Source organism: Mixophyes fleayi, chromosome 3 (genome assembly GCF_038048845.1).
Source record: "Mixophyes fleayi isolate aMixFle1 chromosome 3, aMixFle1.hap1, whole genome shotgun sequence".
Lineage (NCBI taxonomy): Eukaryota > Metazoa > Chordata > Amphibia > Anura > Limnodynastidae > Mixophyes > Mixophyes fleayi.
Genome location: NC_134404.1, coordinates 146,657,550 through 146,676,254, shown reverse-complemented (window position 1 = coordinate 146,676,254; position 18,705 = coordinate 146,657,550). Strand labels below are relative to the sequence as shown.

The following is an 18,705-nucleotide window of genomic DNA, read 5'->3' as shown; positions in this document are numbered from 1 at the left end:
TCTAACAATAGCACTATCTGTGTGGAGTCAGTATGTTCTCCCCATGTTTGTGTGGGTTTCCTCCACATGTGACTGTAGTGTGTGCTTGTTTGTTAGAGAATTTAGATTGCTACACTGGGGCAGGGACTGATGGGAATTTTTGGACATTTTCTGTAAAGCACTGCATAATATGTTGGCGCTATATATAAAGAAGGATGATATAAACAGTAACATTATACTGCCACAAAAAATATTAAATAATGCAGAGTCACTTGTATTTTTAATTTGGAATTAGAGGACCAAAGATAGTCTAATAAAGTGATTGTTGTCAATTGTTACTAGATGATACCACATTCCATATTTTAATATGGTTCTGTAGAAAAATAGAATGCAGAATGTTGATAAAGAATATTAAATTATGTTTTTAAAAATAATAGAAGCAGAAACTAATCAATACTTCAAATCAGTAATTTAAGAGTGTAGTGTATGGTAGACATATACAACTGTTGTGTACAGTATTCTTTTTGTATAACTCATCTATCATCCCAAAGTTACTCCATTAGGAGATGGGCAGTTTGTCAAGGTTTTCCTCAAAAAACGTTGGCACTCTGCACACATTTTCAAGCTAAAATCGAATTCCTTAATATTGGCCTACTCCTAGGAGTAAATGAATCAAGCAAGAAAAACCAATCAGATTCTAGGGCCTGATTCATTAAGGATCTTAACTTTTGTTCAGTCTCCTGTACAAAACCATGTTACAGTGCAAGGGGTGCAAATTAGTATTCTGTTTTGCACATAAGCTAAATACTGATTGTTTTTTCATGTAGCACAAAGATATCAACTTTAAATTTCAGTGTACAAATAAGCTATCAAGTATTTGTGTGCTACATGAAAAAACAGCCAGTATTTAACTTATGTGCAAAACAGAATACTAATTTACACCCCTTGCATTGTAACATGGTTTTGTCCCGGATACTGAAATAAGAAGTTTCTTAAGGCCCATAGTTATCATTTATTTAGTACATTCTAGAAAATGACAGCTAGAATCTGATTCATAGCTATAGGCAACATTTTCAATTTTCAAACCCGCTGGAAAACTCTGAGCTTGATACATTTACCCCCTAATGTATTTGATCTATCCCTTTATTTCTAAACCTCCATTTTCCAAGCTGTCTTCCGAGCCTCAATTGTTCCTCAAAATTATATCTTACTTTTAGCAATATCGTTCATATAGTCTTTCAATACTTACATTGTTAATGTTCCTTCTACCTATCTCGAAACCTCTAATATTCAAATTAGCTACTGCAAGGCCTTTTCACTCATAATTCCAAGCTCTGACAAAATGCCATTACGTATTTTAATTCAAAAGAATGCAATAGGCAATCATGTGCTAAGATAAAATGAACATTAAATATATTGTTATAAAATATAAATTAGTTCATATATAAAGAGCCAGAGGGCAGGGGCCTGTCACCTGGAAGCTGAAGAATTTGAAACAGAATCAGTATTATTTTGTTTACATATAGAAATGATTATAATATAATATAAAATGTCAACACAACTTATAAAACGGACCCACTAAATGATGAGATAGCCATAGAAATGGCAAAGAAGCTGTATCGGGATGCTATACAATACCAATCAGACAAAATGCCTTTATGACTTAAAATGTTTGCTTATTTTGCCTTTAACCAAAGGCAAAAAACAACTAAGATACGGGATTGTGTAAAATCAATTAGTAAATAAGAACTTATAATAAACATTTTTTTAAATAACAAACTTCACTAGTATTTTGATTTAAACAACTACATATCCATTTCTGCTTGATGATATGAATTTTCTATCCACAATTCAACGTAAATGTTTTAAAGGGCCATATATTTGTAAACTTGCTTAAAGCATGTGTGTAGAAATATTTTAATATATAACTATTAATTATTTTCTAATGTAGCATAATTTTACTAACCTGCATAGTTCGTTGTCAAGGCAACTAGAGACCACATCAAGGCAGGACATGGGTACATCTGTATGAACTGTGCATGATTTGCTATGGAGCACGTCTCCAGCTTTTTGGCAATCCTCATTTGATTGAGGACATTCACAAAACGCCAGCATTTGAGAGACATTAAAAGGCATAGTTTCATAGAATGCTCGTATTGTTCTCTGGCACTCCATGACATTACACACATTCCCACTAACAGTGCACGCCGTCATGAGCACAGCTAAGTGCCTGTTGCACACAGAATCCCCAATGCAAAGTGTTGCAACATCTAAGCAAGATTTTGGTCCTCCATATTCTATAAGGAAAAATCATATGTAACTGATGAGTAATTTACTGTCTCAAAGTGTCAAACATTGAAAATAATGTGGGGTTGGTAGTATTTGAAAGTCTTACAACATGATAGTTCAATTGTTCTATAATTGCTGTGTTTTGATATTTTTTATGTAAATGAATCAAGCAACTCAGGTTTTAGAAATGCTATAATGTAGACATAATGCAAATAAGTTGGAAACATGAGTCATACATTAAATAAATCATCATTCACTGACACAGATTGGGTGATTTACTGATTGTACCCGTTCTGCGTGGTTGTGTAGGTTTTACATATTTTCACACAATTAACATGATTACTAAAAAACAATACATGAATATCCTGGCGCCTAGCAACATACAGTTGGAGAATGAGTTACATGCATTTATCAACCATCAACCAGGCTTTTCATTTCATTACAGTCAAATTAATGTTCTGCTCTAGGATTCAAATCTCATGCTAGTCATATGAAAGCACAGTTATAGGAAATGTTCAAATTACTTGTTCTTTACAGTTGTTTTCATGTATATTAAATAAACTTAACCAAGATAGATAGATATATTCTTAAGAATGTGTATGAAATAAGGGCTATTGGACTGATATGTACACTAGCCAATAAGAAACAAACTTTGAGTTAATGTCAGAATAACTATGTTTCCTTAAATCTAGGCAGTTATTATTATCATGCTCTAAAAATAATTGTCAATACAAAATTGTACCCTGTCGATGTATTGATGATGCTGATAACAGACAGGGCTGCTTTAAGACATTAATGTATCCAAAGCAAGGATTACATTGTTGAATATACTCTTTGCAAAACATGAGGGGTAACTTTCAACTACATATCAAAAGTAGACTTAACAAATTATATTGAGAGCAGTATCAGCCAAAAATGACTTTGTATTTATGCATCTGCTGTGCAGTGGGACAGTTTCTTATATATTAACACAATTTTGAGAGTAACTATAAGAAATGTAGGACTTCAGCTACTGTTAGGTATATTAAGAATTAGAATATGAGGTTTAGTTTAGAATCCTTTTCATTTTTAACTTTTTTCAAAGCAATCCCTTAATCAAGAAACTCATTCCACGAGAGAAGACCCTTCTGATTATAAGGAGTCTCTTGTTCTTTTAGACTGATATAAGAACCTCCCTACTTAGAGGCCACTATTGAAAAGTCTGGGACCTTATTCTGGGGGACCTCTCTATTAAAATGGCCCTGCAGACATCATGAGACTTGCTCCAGCTGTGAATGGAGCACAACAATTATTGTTTTAAAATGCATTGTCGTCATATGTTTTTGTTGAACTGTTTTGATAAGGTTGGAAACTTGAAATTTTGTTTTTCATCTTTCGGGGCTGATTCAACTCGGTCATGTCAGTCTAGGAATAACGTGGCGCTAATTGTATTGCCATTAAAAGGTATTTTTACTTGGAGATTTGCTTGTGGCAAAAAGTCAGCGTTAAAATTACCGTAGTAACGGTAATAGTGTGCAGGCCACCTTATTCCTAGAAGAACGCAAATTGGCCCCTTCATGTTTTGTGACATTACTTAGAAAAAAAAGTATCATTTTTTTTTAACCAGAATAGTATTTAAGTATTAAGTAACTAATAGGTAATTTTAGACAATGTAATGTGACATTTTGGGGAAATAGAGTGCAAGACAAGCAGTATACATTTGCTACATTAAAAGTATATAACAAGAACCATATACAATCTACAGCTATTACATAAACAAAGCAAGTACATTGGGAAGCAGGATCTCAACAATCATTTGTAAATTGTATAATTTACTGATAATTAGCTTTGGTTTTGCATAGGTGTCCATTAACCATAGATATTGAATATATTGGTTAAATTTTTTCCTAAGTAGTTGTGTGAATATTTCATTGAATGTGGGAGTGTGGCTCATTTATTCAAAAGTAAATGAAAACAAACATGTAGAAGCCCTTTATACACAGCATTGTATTGTTAAGCCTTAATCTGTCACAGTTTTCTTCAACCCATCTTTTTCTCAGAAATTGGTTTGATGTGCACCTTAGACATTTTATTTTATATTTATTATATCTTCAGACCAACAATCTGTGCATGAGAATGAACTTCAAATGTAGTTCAATAAGCAACAATATAAAATACAGTCTTTAAGAATATTTGCGGAGTTTTGCTATCTAAAACACTAGTTGTGGAAAAAAATCTTACCTGTGTTCTTTAATGATCTTGTGTCCCATTCTAAATTGATAGTCATTTGGGAATAATCTAAACAAAAGAGAGACACTGTATACAGTATATTCTTTCAGGTCGTTAAGTCTCTTAAGACTGTTTTAAAGGTTTTTAATATGTCATTAAACCAAATATAACTTTTTATTTTTCATTCTATCCTAGCAACATTTATTTTGGTACCATATTGAAATACATATCTGTTTTTATTTTAGGGGCAAAAAAAAAAGATTGTATACAACAATAAAGATACAAGAAAATAGCATTTTTTAAAATATGATCAATGTTTATCACCTAATTCATTAGCAGAAAAAGTATGTTAATCTTACATTAACGCATGCCCATTTTAGCATCTAGGTAACATTATTTATTAATTTTATTGTCTTTGAGAAGATAAATACTATGTAAATGGACACAGTATGGATTAACGTATTAACAATGTTAAATGTTATGTATCGATCTATCTGTCTGTCTGTCTATCTATCCTATCTATCTAATACTTAGCTGTCTTATAATGTATTGTTAGTTTGAACCTGGAAAAATGTGCAAGTGTCAAAATATAAAGTGAACATACAATCCTACAGTATTATAAACACTGGGAATGAAAAATTGTGGTGTTTTTTTTCAATGCTGTTGTAACCCCAACAGTAGACAGCTTGCCTGGTTTAAATTATAACAGATATTATGGGTTGAGTACATATTTCTGACAAAAGAAATACCAAAACTTATGTTGCCGACATGAAAATGCCGACAAGGTAAATGCCACACCCTTGGCAGGTCTATATATAACCTGGGACACTTCCACACTGTCAGTGACGAAAACCCCAGGTTATAAATATACCTGCCGGCTGTCAGATCTCCTAATGCGCCGGGGCTTCCTTCAGTAAGGTAGTAGTTTAGCGTTGTTCTACTGAATTATTTTTTCTTGCCAAGCATGTTGCGGTGGATTATTTCAGTGATCAAGCTGCAAGAAAAGATTTTATTTTTTTTCAACACACTTGGAATATTTATTTATTATTAAGTTTTTTAACACACCATTTGGATTAAAAGCTTACAAGATTTGATTGTACAGAGTTGGTAAGTATGAATGTTTTTATTTTTTATAAAATCTAGTGGTTTTAATGAAGGGTGTCTTTTATTTACATTTTGCATTGGTGCACAACAGAGCCTGTGGCCCTGGGTGTCAGGTTATGCTGGATGCTGGCACTGGTTCCCTACAAGCATCAGTGTGTCCAGACATGTTCATGGTAGCCCAGACTTGCTGGGATGTAAAATAGCGTTTCATTCTTCTCTTCTATTTTTTATTTATTACCCCACACCCACTGCCTAGGGGTGTGGGAAGAGCTCTAGTGCTGTCTGCATGAGGCTGTGTACCCCTAGAAGGGGACCACATATTTTATTTTGCTGAGCCCAAAGCCAGACCTGTGCTGACCAGCCTGGGGCTGTGTGTGATTATGACAGGGGACCCCCTGCTGCGGGTTCCTCTACTATTGTGGCATCAGCCTCGACTGCCAAAGCCTAGGGCTGGTTGGAGGAAAATCGGCAGTACCCCATGAAATTTGTCTCCTTGATTTTCCTCCGACCAGCAATAGGGTTAATATGACTAAAGACCGGAAGGGGAAGGGGGGGTAGAACATGCTTTTTTTTTAAGTTATTTATTTTTAACACTGTCTAGTGCCGGTGGCTCCAGTGGCTCCAGTGGCTGTATAGCTGCTGGACCCGCGGGCACTGCTGATTTAATGTCGGCATTATGACTGTCTGCATTTTGACTGTCAGTAATCACATTGTTGGTATTAATCAGTGTCGACCAAATTGAAGTACAAGCATTTACCTGACGGCAGGATAAGTATCGGTATTTCTTCCATCACCGGATCATGACACCCCTCTGTTCTCGACACTTTCTGCAGGGTATGGCTTCTCGTGAAGTGAAAATGATGTATAATAATACTCCACACTAACCAAGGCCATGTAACAGTATTGTTACTCTGGGATCATCATACTAATAATCAGGGATTGAACCTTGGTTATAGGTACTATATCTGTGGAAGCCTGAACTTTTATTTTTATTTATTTTAAGCTTAGCTCGATGTGATGCTAGCCTTCTTAAACCAGTAGAGAAAAATACAGTAAATGCAGACCCCTTTATTTGGGCAAGTGTGCCAAATTGTCCATAAAGTGCATGGCACTTTCCAGTCTTTTGAACCAAAATATATTAAAAATGAGTTGGGTGGAAATTATAAAAATGTTACCACAAAACCCAACCTACTTTGAACTTTTTAATTTTCTCATAAAACACTGTTTGGTTTAGCTTAATTCATGGCTTAATATAATCATGGGAGTGAGTGGACAATTGGGACTTTATTATATTTGCCACCTTGTGTGTTTGAAGCTTTTTATTACATTGCTTGAGCCATTCCTAGAAATGCACTTTTCCAGTAAAATGTAATTGGTGCAAAATGTGTTCCATTGAAAGTATAGGACTAGCACTCGCCGCTTATGAGCAGGTAGAAAAAGTCCTTTGGCAGGGAGAAATATGGTGTCTCCAATCCGCAAAATGCCTTAGGCTAGGTACACACTGGAGGTTTTTAGCCAATCATCGGGCCAGTCAGCCGATATACGACCGTTTGGTCAGATATTGTGATAGTGTGTATACTCACATGATGTACAACAGTCATCCCAAAATACAGATCGTCATTTCATTTGGTTGGTCAGTATGTTTGATAATCTTGTTCCAATCACCTTCCAATCCTGTAGTGTGTATGCACCCATATTCACAATCTCTTTAGAGTTTATAGAGTCATGGTCTTTTCAGCCGATGCTAGCATTAAACATGTGTTGGTGAATAAATGTAGAGAGTGCTGTAGATGGAATAATTTGTTTGTTCGTTCTAAGATTGAATATTTCATTTCAGGATCACAGATGATAACGAAATTCACTATGACATGTGGATAGCGATAACACCGCGGTTAATCAGTGTGACAGGAATGAATGAATGCCTATTGTGCTGTCATTCTCTAAACGACTATAAGACCAGATGAAGAGCACAGATCTGAAGATAAATGTGTATAGTGTGTACACATGAATCGTCCGTCCTAACGGCCTTTCAGTCGTTGTAGATAACAGATTGGTTGGAACATTCTCCAGTGTGTACCTAGCCTTAGATGTGGTTTTCACTCCCAACCAACTCATATACATGATCACGTGCAATTGCACTCGCAACAAAATCACACTTGTGAAAAAGTAGGAGTTTGACATTCCAAAAGTACACTTGTGTTGTGTATTGTAAATGAGCTTTGTGTTTTTCCAGGAAAAACAGGGTCACGAGATGTTTTTCGTTACAGATGTTTCCCTATCACACATGAGTGTTCAGAGCATTTAACTTGTGAACAACTCTGAATGCTCCCTACTGTGTATGTAAATTTATTATATTAACTCCCATACCTTAAAATGTTTTTCTTCAGTGCCTTGTTTTATACTTGATTTCGGTGTCAGGGCAAAACAACCTGTGATGAGGCAACTCATTTTAATACTAAACTGGTAGGTTAATTGGCTGCTAACAAATTGACCCTAGTCTGAAAGTGCCTCTCTCTGTCTGTCTGTCTGTGTGTGTATGTTAGGGAATTTAGACTGTAAGCCCCAACGGGGCAGGGACTGATGTGAGTGAGTTCTCTGTACAGCGCTGCGGAATTAGTGGCGCTATATAAATAAATGATGATGATGATGATGTTGCTTAAAATGTAGATCTATGCTTTTTAAATTATCCTTTGTTTTCTTTTGAATAATAGATCTCTCAAGTGGGGCTGTAAACAATGTATGATGGCGGTTCCCAAACTGTGCGCCGCGGCTCCCAGGGGTGTCTCAGGGGTGCCGCGGGCCAGCCATAAAAAAATCAAACAGAAACACTTACCAATCCGCGCGGCGCCGGGACCCAGCATCCTCCTCTCTCACGCATCTGTCATATCAGTGACAGCTGCTGCGTGAGAGAGGAGGATGCTGGGTCCCGGCGCCGCACGGATTGGTAAGTGTTTCTGTTTGATTTTTTTATGGCTGGCGCGCGGCAGAGGGGGCAAAGTGAGAGAGTGCAGAGGAGCGTGACAGGAGGGGACAGAGCAGAGTGACAGCGTGACAGGAGGGGACAGAGCAGAGTGACAGCTTGACAGGAGGGGACAGAGAAGAGTGACAGCGTGACAGGAGGGGACAGAGCAGAGTGACAGCATGACAGGAGGGGACAGAGCAGAGGAGCGTGACAGGAGGGGACAGAGCAGAGTGACAGCGTGACAGGAGGGGACAGAGCAGAGTGACAGCGTGACAGGAGGGCACAAAGGAGAGTGACAGCGTGACAGGAAGGGACAGAGCAGAGTGACAGCGTGACAGGAGGGGACAGAGCAGAGTGACAGCGTGACAGGAGGGGACAGAGGAGCGTGACAGGAGGGGACAGAGGAGAGTGACAGCGTGACAGGAGGGGACAGAGGAGCGTGACAGGTGGGGACAGAGGAGAGTGACAGCGTGACAGGAGGGGACAGAGCAGAGTGACAGCGTGACAGGAGGGGACAGAGCAGAGTGACAGCGTGACAGGAGGGGACAGAGGAGAGTGACAGTGTGACAGGAGGGGACAGAGCAGAGTGACAGCGTGCAGGAGGGGACAGAGAAGAGTGACAGCGTGACAGGAGGGGACAGAGCAGAGTGACAGGAGGGGACAGAGGAGAGTGACAGCGTGACAGGAGTGGACAGAGGAGAGTGACAGCGTGACAGGAGGGGACAGAGGAGAGTGACAGCGTGACAGGAGGGGACAGAGGAGCGTGACAGGAGGGGACAGAGGAGAGTGACAGTGTGACAGGAGGGGACAGAGCAGAGTGACAGCGTGCAGGAGGGGACAGAGGAGAGTGACAGCGTGACAGGAGGGGACAGAGCAGAGTGACAGGAGGGGACAGAGGAGAGTGACAGCGTGACAGGAGTGGACAGAGGAGAGTGACAGCGTGACAGGAGGGGACAGAGGAGAGTGACAGCGTGACAGGAGGGGACAGAGGAGCGTGACAGGAGGGGACAGAGGAGAGTGACAGCATGACAGGAGGGGACAGAGCAGAGTGACAGCGTGACAGGAGGGGACAGAGCAGAGTGACAGCGTGACAGGAGGGGACAGAGGAGAGTGACAGCGTGACAGGAGGGGACAGAGGAGAGTGACAGCGTGACAGGAGGGGACAGAGGAGCGTGACAGGAGGGGACAGAGGAGAGTGACAGCATGACAGGAGGGGACAGAGCAGAGTGACAGCGTGACAGGAGGGGACAGAGCAGAGTGACAGCGTGACAGGAGGGGACAGAGGAGAGTGACAGCGTGACAGGAGGGGACAGAGGAGAGTGACAGCGTGACAGGAGGGGGACAGAGGAGAGTGACAGCGTGACAGGAGGGGGACAGAGGAAAGGGACAGCGTGACAGGAGGAAGACAGAGGAGAGGGACTGCATGGCAGAGGAGCTGGGACAGAGGGCAGAGGAGGGTGACAGAGGGCAGAGGAGCTGGGACAGCGTGACAGAGGGCAGAGGAGGGGGACAGTGTGAGGGGGACAGCGTGACAGGAGGGGGACAGAGGAGAGTGACAGCGTGACAGGAGGGGGACAGCGTGGCAGAGGAGCTGTGACAGAGGGCAGAGGAGCCGGGACAGCGTGAGAGGGGCAGTGGAGGGGGACAGCGTGACAGGAGGGAGACAGCGTGACAGAGGGCAGAGGAGGACGACAGTGGGCAGAGGAGGAGGACAGCGTGAGAGGGGCAGTGGAGGGGGACATCGTGACAAAGGGCAGAGGAGCTGGGACAGCGTGAGAGGGGCAGAGGAGGGGGGACAGCGTGACAGAGGGCAGAGGAGGGAGGACAGCGTGACAGAGGGCAGAGGAGGGGGGACAGCGTGACAGAGGGCAGAGGAGGGGGGAGAGCATGACAGAGGGCAGAGGAGGGGGGACAGTGTGACAGAGGGCAGAGGGGGCAGCGTGAGAGAGGGCAGAATGTCTGGATGCAGAGGGGGCATTTTTGCATACAACTAAATAAGCATTTCTGTCCTGACCTAAATACTTATTACAATTTTTTGACCCAACTACTTCTAAAACAGGACTGCTCGGTAATTATTTTGGAGGGGTGCCTTAAAAAAATTATGGAGACTCTAAGGGTGACGCGAACTGCAGAAGTTTGGGAACCACTGATGTATGATCTATTGATTTATCTCCTAAATGTAAGTGGCTGTGGAATATATGACTCGTATTATTATTATTATTATTGCTAAAAATCCTTTATTTTTATTGCTTATTGTATTAATACTTACTTGTATCCGGGTCAAAAACTTTGGAATCCCTTTTTTCTCCGGTGTGTGTGGAAATTTGCTTCGCTTTTACATGTTGTAAACAGGTATTGTTATGAATGCTATTCCAAACTTTTATACATTTTCTTTTTGTTGAGTTCAGACATACACAGTTTCCCATAACAGTCTTTCGCAATTCACTCCAAGCTGTCCAGCAACTTTGCATTGCATCATTGAGAATGCATTCTTGTGGGGGAATGCACTGACTTTTAAAGTTTTCGTATAAAGACAAACAAGTATGGTTTTCTTTGCATAGTTGTTTTGCTAAAATGCAATCATTTGCTTTTCCTGGTAAAGTAGCATAAGTTATTTTTGGATGGTGCTTAAAGCCTTTTTGAATATTGGAAACTTCTTGCTTAATGGGCCCATCAGGGACAGTATGTTCTGCATGTGAAAAGAAAGAGATTATTTAAATGTCATAATACTACATTTCACAATTTTTTAATATACTGTGGCTGAAACACAATAAATACTGTACTGTTACACGCTCTATTACAAAGTGTGCCACTTATTTAAATGGGTTGTATTGAGGCTACAAAAGTAAATAGAATTAAGACTTTTCATTGAGATTTAATTATCATGTCAAATAGTGACAAAGTGTATATGGATCTTTCTTTCCAATCATTATTCACAAATGATGAAATATTAGAAATGTACCTAACACAAATAATCCTTGTTCTGTTATATAAAAATGCCTCTCATTGTACAATTTTGTGGCGTAATGAATATAATTTAAATATTTCAACCTTCCTATTTCAACATGAGTAATAAATTTTAGCAACATGAGCAATAAAATTTTCAAAAGATTTTTAAATATGAATAATTTAAATATAAATTATATCCATTAGACAGGATGGAACACATATGCCACTGTCACTCACCGGACTGTGAGTGCTACTTCTAAGGTAGCTAGGAACCGTGTCCGTCCATTATTATGAGGTACTGCGCATGTGCAGCCCCTTTTAACCTTCAGTTCTGTTCCTTTAACTTAATTGGCTGATCAGGCAACTCTCCCTATATTAAGCACCTGTGGTCAATACCACGTGGCCTGATCTTGGAGTCTCATTCCTCATGAGTCTCTGAAGGTGTTCCAGTGCCTCCTCGTGTGTTCAGCTGATGCTGATTCCTGTTTGCCGTTTGTGGTTTCCAGACCACTTCTATTCCTCGTGTTCCTAGTGACTCCAGCAGCTGATTCCTATCCGCTGCCTCCGTGTATCTACAGCTACAGATTACTGCAAACTCTCCTGTGTTTCTTCGTGACTCCAGCAGCTGATTCCTATCCGCTGTCTCCGTGTATCTACAGCTACAGATTACCGCTAACTCTCCTGTGTTTCTTCGTGACTCCAGCAGCTGATTCCTATCCGCTGCCTCCGTGTATCTACAGCTACAGATTACTGCAAACTCTCCTGTGTTTCTTCGTGACTCCAGCAGCTGATTCCTATCCGCTGCCTCCGTGTATCTACAGTTACAGATTACTGCCAACTCTCCTGTGTTACATCGCTACTGTTCCAGCTGATTCCTGTTCGCTACTTCAGCGTGTCTACAGAGTCTGCTCGTCTCAGCGCTCCAGTCTGCATTCTACCTGCCGTCAGCTGACCCGCTGCCTACTGCTTCTATAGTGTGTCCTTTTGTGTCAACTTGCCTGTTGCATCGAGTCTACGCTCCTCGGCTTCCAGCTTTGCTACATCACTTCAACTCTCCCGTGGTCTCCTGCTGTTCTATTCAATATACTACTGCTTCCTGAGTATTTGTCATCCTTGCTGGCCTAACTACAGTGCGCTGCACCTACCTGCCGCTTCCATTCTGCAAGGACTTCTCATCTTGTCTGTTCCCGGCCGCTCAGGTATCCCTGCAGCTATCCCTAACAGCCTGCTCATCTGAACCACGGTATGCATACTTCTCATTGACTGTGCTGGTGTATTGCATATCCATCGGGACTGAGTTGTTCTCCTCCGGAGTTTCCATCCTCTGAGACTATTGCTATTATTGACTGTGTTTCCTTTTGCTGGACTATTTGAGTGACTTTGTTTATCTGTGCAGTGCTGTTCATTCATTATTATCATTGTGTGCAGTTCAACGTGGGATCAAGTTCAGTGTACCCGTTTAGACTCTGCATAGCATTTATCTCCTCGTGTCCTTCCTCACATATATATTCAGTGGTACAACTTGCTAGAGGCAGACCACTGATTCCTGTTTCCCTGTGTCACCAGTTGCATATATCCTCTCACATAAGCAGTGGTACAACTTGCTACTTGCAGACCACTGACTTCCCCGTGACCTTCACCTGGATTCCATTCCTTCACTACAGACAGCGGTACAACTTGCTATACGCAGACCGCTGACTTCCACCTCCTTATTACTCCTGGACATTCTTCTCACTATAGCAGTGGTACAACTTGCCGTGCGCAGACCACTGACTACCCTCACGTGCCCTTGTCCATCCAGATCTTCGTGTTCAGTTACCTATTGTTTACCAGTGCTGCTAGTCATAGACTTTCTGAGCATTCTCTAACCATCTGCTGTTTCCAGTTCCATTATCGCCCTGCCATCAGAGTATCATATCCCAACTCTACTGCTCTGATAAGACCATCAGCGGGTGATACTGGGTAAAGACTCCTAGTGCCCGTGACAGCCACCCTGTCTGTTGTTGCTTGGACCCGGCTGTGCTTACTTTGCCACCGTTCCCTTTCGTTATCCCAAATGCGCCCTCTTGCCGCAGTAGGAGGGGCTTACATGTGCTGCCACCACTGGACTCCTTGCCAGCATCCAGTACCGGGTTTCTTCTGGGTAATTGACGCTGCTAGCATATCTCGTTGCTGGTGTACCTGGGCTGGTACTCCTGACCTCTTACTATGGATCAGGGAAGCTGTGGATGGATCCCCCCTGGCCTATCACACTGACCAGGGCTGCATGGATAGCGCAGGCAGAGCAGTGGTACTAAAAAAGGTTGGGTCCAACCTCAGAGGACGAATTAGATTTAGGATCTAATCTGCAGGTCACAGGAATACAGCAATAATGAAGATGTTTCCAAGCAAGATGTTTATTTGCTCACACTGGTTAAAGATACCAGTGAGCAGGTCAGATGAATTCAGAAGAACAAGTTTCCAATACAAACTAGTGCCTTTTATACAGTTTTCAGAAACAGGCTATTTTTAGAATCAGGATGCACCCTGTTTACCAAAACATAGATTTACAAGCATCGCAAAGCTAATAATATTTACACTTATCTGTGATATCTTACAAATTCAGTCATGTCCTGCATCTTGTTTTATACACAGGAAATCTAGTAGCAAGTTCTTAATTAACCCTTCCTGTCTTCAAAAGTCCTCACACATCAAAAGGCCTGATTAACATATGGGCCTTTTGTTCCAACAGTTGTATAATACAGATTCCCCAAGAAAGGTATAAGCTTCTAACAAGTCATTTCCCATCGTCCCATCACAATACACAGCAGACTTTCTAAACAAGGCTCACTGTATCAGATATATACATCAGAAATAATGTATTTTCTTTAGCAAGGGTAAAACAAAAAAAGCAAATTTTCTACCCTGGTCTCAGAAATAACGATTTCCCATCTCAAAATATACACAATATCAAAAGTAAGTGCATTGGCAATTATATAAACAAGCGTCCCACGCTATTTCCTTTAAATAAATTCATACTATGAGTTATTTATATGTGATCCAGTCACAATCCACATTTGCATTTACTATATGCCTCCTATTTTGTTTATCATTTGAACATTGTGCTAAGTTCTAAATAAACAATAGACGGCTGGGAAGTTTTGCTAGGTGATAATTGAAAGGATCATCTTGTCCTTGCCGGACCCCAGGGGCTGCTAGATGCTGCTGACTTGCCAGGTTCTCCACTGGTTCTGTAATACAGAACCAGCAAATTACTTTCACTCATCACTGCAGCAAAGGATATTAGTTTGAGTGGGAATCCGCAATCTGCAATTTTTTAATCGTCCTCTCGCTCACGCTCCCTCCCTCCAGTTTTTGACTGTGGCTGTAAGAGGAGCCAAGGAAAAACAGTTGCAGAGAGCATCCCCCGGTGATCTGACTGGGAGGGTGGGGCACTGCACTACAACTTTAAAAGGTGCTAGTGCAGCTTTAAGATAGATGTATGTATAAAAAACATTTTTTTTAAAGCTTTAGAATAAACCATGAAATTATATTGTACAGATAGGTAAACTCTTTACTCTAAAACTATAACAGAGAGACAATGCCCTATAGAAAATCATCCCCTGTTGGCTAATGGCTAATGTACTTCCATGAGGTGGAGGGTCACAAAATAACATTGTGTCCCCCTTCCATAGGTCACCAGATATGTGCAGTCCAGGGCAAGGATTTAGGGAATGGCATGTTGCCAATTGTTTAAGTATTTGTTTCTTGATACTTTAAATAGTGCCTTTTTTGTGAAGCCATGATAGGCACTGAAGTCTGAAGTGCAATAGAGGGGGGGAAGGGGGTGGACTGGTTCCATTAATGCTGTGTCACCAGGTGCCATAGGGATTAATGATAGAGCAGTGATAGGGCTATTTCTGGTCAATGCTGCTTGCTGCTTTATAAACGGGGAGGGGGTTGTTTCACTTTACAGTAAATTTAACTTAATTGCTAATTTCCTGGTAAATCGGGATTGATTCTCCAGTTATTATTACTATTGTTATTATTATTATTTTTGTTAATATTATTATTATTATTATTATTATTATTATTTATTTATTTATAAGATGCCACAGATTTCATAGTGCTGGATACAGAAGCAAGGAACAAATAGATGAGGTAATACACAATGGAAGCTCAGATGAGTGTGAGTAATGCTATGGGGACTCACACAGAGTGCAGCTGAAGACATGATAGGATGCACAAGGGAGTCAGACAGTAGACAGACATGAAACAATAGATAAAGAGGGACCTGCCCTTGAGAGCTTACATTCTAGAGGGAGGGGTAGTGAAAGACAGTATAACCAACTGTGAGGAAATGGGGATGGCAGGAGAGAAAAAGGAGATGAAGAAGAGGTGATGGATAGAATGGTCAGGAGCTGGTAGGATATGCAAGCTTGGAAAGGTGAGTTTAGTGTGATCGTTTGAAGGACTGAAAGTTTGGGGAGAGTTGGGTGAGACGGGGAAGGGAGTCCCAAAGATTAGGGACAGCACGGCAGAAGTCTTGGAGGCAAGCATGGTAGCAGGTAATGAGAGGTGACTTGAGGCAGAGGTCAGAGACAGAGCATAGTGGCTGGGTAGGTATGTACCTTGAGACAAGGTCACAGATGTAAGGGGGAAAAGTGTTGGTAAGGGCTTTGTAAGTGAGGATAAGGAGCTTGGACTGAATTCTGTAACGGATAGGGAGCCAATAAAGGGATTTACGCAGAGGAGTAGCGGGAGAGGAAGATGAGCCTAGCCGCAGCATTCTGGATGGATTGAAGATTCAAAAAGTAAGAGACATGAAGGCCAGAGAGAAGGAGGTTGCAATAGATGAGAAATGATGAGTGAATGGACCAGGATTTTGGCTGCTTCCTGAGAGAGGAAGGGATGGATTTTTGTGATGTAAGTGTGGAGGAATTGGCAGGATTTAATGAGAGACTGGATATGAGGGGTAAAGCTGAGGGCTAAGTCTAGGGTGATTTCAAGGAGAGAGAGGAAAGAAAATAAGCTCGGATTTGGAGATGTTGAGTTTGAGGAAGCACCAGTGTCAACCCTTTGAAATTTGACTGAATTTTATAATTGATGAAATCAATTCATCCATCTCTGTTCACTACACTATTAACAGCAATGTATACTGCAGCAGATTTTTTTTGTCTCCTTTGTTTGTTTAAATACGCTTTGAAAAATGTGCAAAACTTTGCATTATTATACACTTGCTTTTGCTCTTATACCACAACTACCCACTTTGAAAGACATCATCATGGTGACGGGATGTTGCTGACTACTCTTACTTTCATGACTTGGCCAAACCAACCACTCACTGATTTTGAGCATTAATTGCATAACAATGTGGTCTCAGTTTTAGGAGGGTAATCACTGCCACTATCAGGCTTCTTCACCAGCTCCTGGGACTGCGGTAATGTGTAGTTGCTGCAGCACCACTTTGGTGATTGCTCTGTATGAATCCTTCCTAATCGTTTTTTAGATATTGACTTTACATGCACAACTAATAGCTACTATGGAAGGTCAGAAGGATGAGGACAATAGATTGCAGCATAATAATTTATTAAAAAGATGTTCCTGAGTTCATAATGGACCATCAAGGACTTATCTCAGATCACCTAGCCAGATGCAGAGATCTCAACCACTTAATTAAGAAGAGTCAATTATTGGTGAGGTTTTCCATTTAGGCTAATGACTGTTACTACTGAACAGAGGCTCAGTTTCCATTTCTCATATCTCAGAAGCCCTACAATTTATGAAGCATTCAGTCCACTCTGAGGAAATCCTTAAAGTGTTTATTAGTTCATAAACAAGATTGGGCCTGCACAGAGTTCCTTGTCTGAAGTTCTACACATTTTCTGGGTCATAGTGCAAGCAGCATGTAGCCTCTTTCCATGATTTTCTATGCATGTTGTTGATAATGGACTTTTGATGAGTAAAACATTTGACAGCCATTATAATCCTCGACCTGTGGGCCTTCTGGGACCAAGAGCCAGGGTATTTTTTGTAATCAAATTACACTAACTATATGATATGTTCTGTTAAACATTATTATTATTTATTATTATTATTATCATTTATTTGTTAGGCGCCACAAGGTATCCGCAGGGCCGCACACAGTACTAACAGTAGACTATACAGGGTGAAACCATACAGATCAATGAACAAAAAGTACCAATACTTCAGAATCTCCGGCCAGTCATATGCAGTAAAGACGGAGCGGGAGAACAGGTATGGAGACAGGAGGGGAGGGGGCACTGATCATACGAGCTTACATCCTAAGGGAGGGTAAACAGACCAGGCACAAGAGGAGCCAGTTGAGGCAAGAGGAAAGAAGGGAGGACGAGCTAAAGGGAGGAGATGGGGGTTGAGTAGATGGTTGGTAGGCTTTGAGGAAGAGGTGAGTTTTGAGTGCACGTTTGAAGGAGCACAGAGTAGGAGAGAGACAGATGGAACGAGGGAGGTCATCCAGAGAAGGGGGGCTGCACGGGAAAAGTCTTGGATTCTGCAGTGGGAAGAGGTGATAAGAGTGGAGGAGAGGCGGCGGTCGTTGGCCGAGCGCAGGGAGTGGGCAACATTATGGACATGAATCATTAAGGAACATATCTGTGCATATTGTCTGCAAAATCAATCTGCGCATGCTCAGGACTGGGTGATACGCGACAGAACGCAGCCACGTCCAAGTCATGTTCAAACTCATATGACACTTATTACAGCCTACGATTTTGGGGATGGAATGGGGTGGGGCATGGACGGAGGCAGATAGACACGGTGGCTAAGTGGTTAGCACTTCTGCCTTACAGCACTGGGGTCATGAGTTCAATTCCCGACCATGGCCTTATCTGTGTGGAGTTTGTATGTTCTCCCTGTGTTTGTGTGGGTTTCCTCCCACACTCCAAAAACATACTGGTATATTAAATGGCTGCTATCAAAATTGACCCTAGTCTGTGTGTGTGTCTGTCTGTGTCTGTCTGTCTGTGCGTGTGTGTGTTAGAGAATTTAGACTGTAAGCCATAATGGGGCAGGGACTGATGTGAGTGGAATTCTCTGTACAGCACTGCTGAATTAGTGGCGCTATATAAATAAATGGTAATAATAATAATAATGTACAGTAAAGCGTTTCCATGCAGCCACGTCAAAGTCAGACTTGGTCGCAGAAGTATGCTGGTTTCCTGCAATACCTCTAGCACCAGCTAGAGGTCTAGTCT

The 18,705-nt window shown here is 41.3% G+C and overlaps 1 protein-coding gene across 2 annotated transcripts in view; it reads right to left on the bottom strand.

The window, feature by feature from the left end:
* GFRAL (GDNF family receptor alpha like) overlaps nucleotides 1-18,705 on the bottom strand; it is a 74,322-nt gene that overhangs the window by 21,499 nt on the left and 34,118 nt on the right. For both annotated transcript variants that reach the window (XM_075200605.1, XM_075200606.1), the window contains exons 4-6: nucleotides 10,812-11,231; nucleotides 4,489-4,545; nucleotides 1,946-2,276 (exon numbers count right to left, since the gene is read on the bottom strand). In XM_075200605.1, the coding sequence (XP_075056706.1) occupies nucleotides 1,946-2,276; nucleotides 4,489-4,545; nucleotides 10,812-11,231 (808 nt within the window). The remainder of the gene's footprint in view (nucleotides 1-1,945; nucleotides 2,277-4,488; nucleotides 4,546-10,811; nucleotides 11,232-18,705) is intronic.